This window comes from Chlorocebus sabaeus, chromosome 9 (genome assembly GCF_047675955.1).
Source record: "Chlorocebus sabaeus isolate Y175 chromosome 9, mChlSab1.0.hap1, whole genome shotgun sequence".
Lineage (NCBI taxonomy): Eukaryota > Metazoa > Chordata > Mammalia > Primates > Cercopithecidae > Chlorocebus > Chlorocebus sabaeus.
The window spans coordinates 48,658,942-48,664,941 of record NC_132912.1 but is presented as its reverse complement, the minus strand read 5'-3'; the positions used below and the strand labels follow the sequence as shown (position 1 = coordinate 48,664,941).

The 6,000-nt window shown below is 38.0% G+C and overlaps 1 protein-coding gene across 1 annotated transcript in view; it reads left to right on the top strand.

Annotated features, from left to right (window-relative positions):
- Window positions 1-836: 836 nt before the first annotated feature.
- The window catches only part of LOC103236371 (uncharacterized), a 76,614-nt gene continuing 71,450 nt past the window's right edge, over window positions 837-6,000 (top strand). The window contains 3 exon segments of the mRNA XM_073019525.1: window positions 837-1,142; window positions 4,977-5,091; window positions 5,296-5,469. Coding sequence (XP_072875626.1) covers window positions 922-1,142; window positions 4,977-5,091; window positions 5,296-5,469 — 510 coding nt within the window. The 5' untranslated portion in view covers window positions 837-921.

The window sequence follows — 6,000 nt, the reverse complement described above, 5'->3', positions numbered from 1 at the left end:
GTCCAAGCTATTTTCCTGCCTCAGCCTCCCTAGTAGCTGGGATTACAGGAATGTGCCACCATGCCCGGCTAATTTTGTATTTTTTTTTTAGTAGAGATGAGATTTCTCCATGTTGGTCAGACAGTTCTGGAACTCCTAGGCTCAGGCAATCTGTCCTGGGATCAGGACTGTGCGATCCTGGGCAGGTTGCCTGAGCCTAGGAGTTCCAGACCCGCCTGACCAACATGGAGAAACCCCGTCTTTACTAAAAAAAATACAAAATTAGCCTCCATCATGGACTCAGGTACAGCTCCTACCTGAACATGGCACGCACAGCAGGGGCTGCAACCCTGACACTGTCAGTGTCACCAGCAGCGCGAATCCTTGGGCCAGAAGCCTCTGGGGCGCCTAAATCAGGGGGTGGGTCCCTGACTGCAGGAGGGCGGGAACCGACCCTCAGTGCCACCCCAGAGGCTGCACCGTGCCCAGTGCCAGGGTCCAGCTCCTGGATCGCAGGTCGAGGAGGGGCCGGGAGTGGCTATGTCAAGCAGGCCATGTGGCATGGCGCCCCCCATGTTCCGTTCCAGGGAGGCCTGCCAACACGGAAGTGCCTCAGCGGCAGTTGCCACCTGCACGCGGTGCCTGGGGAACGTGGCCAGGGCGCGTGTCTCCTCAGCCTGCTGAACTGCGCATGCGCTGCTGGCTAACGGCTCTGCTCTGTGCGTTTCTGCTGAGAGAGGCCTGAGTGTGCAAGAGTTTGGCGAAAACAGAACTTTTTACGGGTGTCGAGGTACTGCGTGGACTGAAGAAGGGCAAGGATGATGGGGGTGGGAGGGGGCGGGTGGTGGCTGGGGAAGGGCTAGCGGGAAGCTAGGGCCAACGGAGGGGTTTGGGGGAGGGCGATCCGGAGGCGCGGGCTCTCTCTAGCAGGTTGCCGCAGCCATGCAGTGGCTCTCTCCAGTCAGTGGCAATGACTTGCCCACGGGCCAGGAGCGCCCGAGTCCCTTCAGCCAGCTAGTGTACACCAACAACGACTCCTACATCATCCAGTACGGGGATCTTACAAAGATCCATAAAGCTGCCTCCCGGGGCCAAGTCTCAAAGCTACAGAAGATGACAATGGAGAAGACCATCAACCTTAATGTAAAAGACGCCAGGAAGAGGTACCAGGCCCTGCTTGAGCCGGGGCTGCAGAAGGAGATGGTGGCTGCAGGAGGATTTCCCCTTCAGAGTTGGGGGCTGGGGGGCCTGGGGAGGAAGGGAGCAGGTGGAGGAATGGCTGACAGCAGGGCGGCCACCATGGGCCCCAGGGTCTAGGCCTTCTTCCAGGGCAGGCCCCCAGGCCTGGGACGGGGGCGCCCTGCTGGGCAGAGGGCCCAGGCCACCTTAAAATCAACCCCAAACTTTAGCTGCTTTCTCCTTCACTCCTACTTCCTCTCACAGAGCACTGTGTAGAGAATTTTAATGATTTAACTCACAAAATTAAGTACATACAGGATTTTACTTTTAATGTACAAGCTTTAAAAGATAACGTTAGCTACATTATGAAATGGTGCATAATGAAATAATTCCCATAATATATGTACTTCTTGGCTAAACATTCTTTGGATAAAGTCCAATATCCATTTTGATATCAATGAATGTCTATGTAAATATGTTCTTTGCTGAGGGACCTTAGAAGGAAACTTTGAGGTGGGAAGATGGTTTATGTTCTTGAATTTAAGAAGACTGATTTTTCTTAAGATGCGAGTTCTTTATCAATTTTACATAAACCAAATAAAGTTATCAACGTTTTAACATTTTTTGAATTATGTAGGCTTTTACTATTGTGATGACATTTTACATATTTTGTAATGGAGTAGAAAAGTCTTGCCCTTCTAGATACCAAAATGCGCTATTAACTTGCGCAAGATGGGCCGGGCGCGGTGGCTTATGCCTGTAATCCCAGCACTTTCGGCAGCTGAGGCGAGTGGATCACCTGAGGTCAGGAGTTCAAGAACAGCCTGGCCAATAAGCTGAAACACCATCTCTTACAAAATCACAAAAGTTAGCCAGGCATGATGTCGGGTGCCTGTAATCCCAGTTACTGGGGAGGTTGAGGCACAGGAGTCGCTTGAACCTGGTAGGTGAAGATTGCAGTGAGCAGAGATCCCACCACTGCAATTCAGCTTAGGTGGCAGAGAAACTCTCTCTGTCTAAAAAAAAAAAAAAAAAAAAAATCACAAATTGTTTACTAACAGCTGAGAAGACAGGTAAATTAATACGACAGAATAGAAAATCCAGAAACACCCAAACATATGTAAGAATTTAGAACTTGGTAATGGTCACACTTTATACTAGTAGGAAAAGAATTAGTTTCCTAAGTAAAATGCCTGCTTTTTGGAGAAAATTAGATTTTTATGCCAGAAAATAAGTTCCTGATAGAATATAGATTAAAAGTTTTTAATGTACAAAATGATAAAAATAACAGAAGAAAACATATATGCCTATTTACACAGATATATTTTTATGTTGACAAAACTTTTCTAAGATTGTCAGAAGCAAGCATTCTGAAGGGCAATTTAGTAAAACAAAAATTAAACCACCCTGCATATGAGAAAAAATAAAAGGCAGCACACTTGTAAAAATATTTACTATATGTGTGTTTGTGTATATATATATATTAGATTTAAAACTCTTCATTTTATAGAGAATTCACTCAAATCAACAAAAATCCCTCTAATTTAAAATTGGGCAATTTAAATTAGAGATCTAAATTGCAGATCTAAAAAAAGTACTTGGCCTGTAATTTAAAATTGGGCAAAGTCCTTTTTTAAGATCTGCAAGTGACCTATGCACAAAGGAAACAAATTTAGTGTTCCCGGTTAGGGAAGGCATTTAAGTTAAAAAAGGAGTCAAATACTGTTCTCTATCCACAAAGTTTGTGTGGATAAAAAGCAGTGATATTTATAGTACTCCTTAAAGTTTAAGTTGCAGATGACTTTTCAAATAGACAATTTGATGGTAAGTACCATATTAAAAAAATTGTATATGCCCATTAGTGGTCAATTCTATTACACAAAAATATTTTTAGAAAATAATGAAACATACACACAATTTCTTTTCTGAGCACTGCTTGAAATATCAATGTATTAAAAATCCATTTAATGGCTTTTATAAGTACATTTCAGTGAGTTTACAGCATGGGATAATATGTGATCACTCAAGGTAGAAATATATTCAGAAATATGTTGACATTTGAAAATGTATTTTGGTATACTAAGTGAGGGTACAGTAAAGTTCAGTTTGATTATACATACACAGACTATGGTCTCGTGTTATCTGAAATTATGTACAAAATATAAAATTTGTTAAGGACATTTGTTTTTATATAAAATGTTTTTCCTTTTTATTATCTTTGATTTCTGCATTGAGCATGGACAATGCTATTAGTAAAAGTTTATTATTAATAAAATAATTTTTGGAAGGAGCAGCAATATGAATTTTACACAAATAAAATAGTTTCTTGCTTTCTATATTTTAATTTTTATTTTTTGTGGATTAGTATGTTCTGTGAACTTTTAGCATCTTCAGAAGAGAATCTTTTTATCTGTGCTTATTGATTTATATATTTTATTAGACACATTTTTATTATATAGATTTATTACATGTCAATAACTATAGATTAATCACTTTAGTGTAGTGTTATTAGAAAAATAAAAGAGCAAATATAAGTGCTTTATTTATAGCAGTTTTTTAAGATACTGAACTTCCCAACTGTATTGATCCATTCTTTTAATCCATTTATCGCATGTAAGCTGAATGCCTATTATGTAGAAGATACATTCTCTCAAGACCCTTTCATCCTTAAAAATTTCACACTTACTTGCTCAGCCTGAGCAAAGTGAGAGATTTAAAATTGGAGTATTAGGATTGAATCTCAATTGAAGCTTTTCCTCTCATCTTTCAAACAAAAACACTTCTGAAGTGAGAAACTAGTAATTTTGGAAATTTATAATAGTTTAAATAGCAATATTAATCATTGGAAATACCTAATTTACATGTATTCTATAAATCTAAATAGAATTTACATACATTCTCTAATTCTAAATACAGAATTAGATAAGCCATACCTATTTATTTGAATCCCAAGTTTCCTTTGGCTTGAAGCTTTTAAAATATTAAAGAAGTACTGTGTTTTAATAATTTGTTGTTTTTATGTCAACTCTCCTTTTGCTTAGTACTCTAAAAGGCTAAAATTTTTTTCAGTGTTAATCCTGTGACTAGGACTGCCCTTGTCCTGTTGTATATACTATATTCCACTTCTCGGAAGGCACTGTGAATTGTGTGATGCCTCCTTATTTTATGCACCAGTAAAAGATTGTTTAAATTTCTGCCAAACATAGTGGTAATAAATAATGAATTATAAGTGGCATTTCAATCAGAAATGTTAAAATATGAGAAATTGAGCATCTTAGAATCATTAAAACACAGTGTTATATCTAACCTTTAAAACACACCACAAAGTAGGCATACTTGCACCATTTTACTTAAAATGTTGTCTTTGTTAAGCAGTAGTAATAATTATAGTATCTAACAATTACCGAGCTGTTACATGTGCTAGGAACTCTCCAAAATACTTTGCATAGATTCTCATTGAGGCATCATAGTGATAACCTGTGAGATAACTGCTGTATTCATCTTCATTTCATTGATGAGAAAATTGAGGTGCAGAAAGTTTAAGTGACAGCTAGAAAGTGAAAGACCTTAAAGTAATATTCAAGCCCAAGTTGAACTGAATCCAAAGACCAAGCTCTTTCTATTCAGATGGGTCACTCTTTCATCAATGTAGTGAGAAATGAGAGCAAATGAATACTGTACTTTCTTCAGGAGAATATTAAATATTTGTTTTGAAGGCAGAAAAAGAGCATGGCATTTAATGTTTACAATTACATAAATAATTGTATGTTTTGAGACAGTGGACTACACTTTGCCAACAAGTCCTCTCACTCTCATAGGACTGCTCTACACTGGGCCTGTGTCAATGGCCATGCGGCAGTAGTAACATTTCTGGTAGACAGAAAGTGCCAGCTTGACGTCCTTGATGGTGAAAACAGGACACCTCTAATGAAGGTAAACAGTAGCCAGTTTTTTTCAGCAGGAGATAGATTTAGTTTAAATACATAGACTAAAAATGAATTTATCTCATTGAAATACAACTAGTTTTTAAACCTGTGGAATATTTATTTTGATTTCCTATACTTTATAATTTATATTCTTTATAATTTATATTATAAATTATTTAGTTTATAATAATTCTTGCTTTAATACTGACAGGCTCTACAATGCCAGAGGGAGGATTGTGCAAATATTCTGGTAGACTCTGGTGCCGATCTAAATATTGTAGATGTGTATGGCAACACAGCTCTCCATTATGCTGTTTATAATAAGAATTTGTCAGTGGTGGCAAAACTGCTGTCCCACGGTGCAGTCATCGAAACGCAAAACAAGGTAGACATTAACCAATGTTATTTTCAAAATATTTGAAATCAATTTGTTTTAACATTAACATGTGTACGGTTTTTTATATTTGGAAGCTCAAACATTCCTTGAATGAAAATAGCTTGAAAGAAGTTAATTGTCTAAGATTTTACTTTAAATATTTATGTTTTTACAAGAACTATTAGAGAGTATGGCTTTTCTGTGCATTCATGGTAAATATTTGAATTTGTTAAAGGTAAAAGTTTTTCAAATATTCTTTCCCACACAAGTGTTTTTTTTCTTTCCAGTTAGTGTAAAACTAGAGTAAAGCAAAATTTGCCTGCATAAATTGAGTCAATGTGTAAAATTTAGGAAATACGCAGAAATCTGGGTTTCCTCTTAAAGGATTGAATCTGGTGTCTCTTGAGCCCATATGACTGTTTGGTATACTATGAAGACGTTCTAGCTTTACATAAAGCATATGTTTCCAGTTTGCTTCTGTGCCCACCTAGTTACATCACTTACTTGACTTATCTCTTTTGCCTCTGCAAATATTTCAGT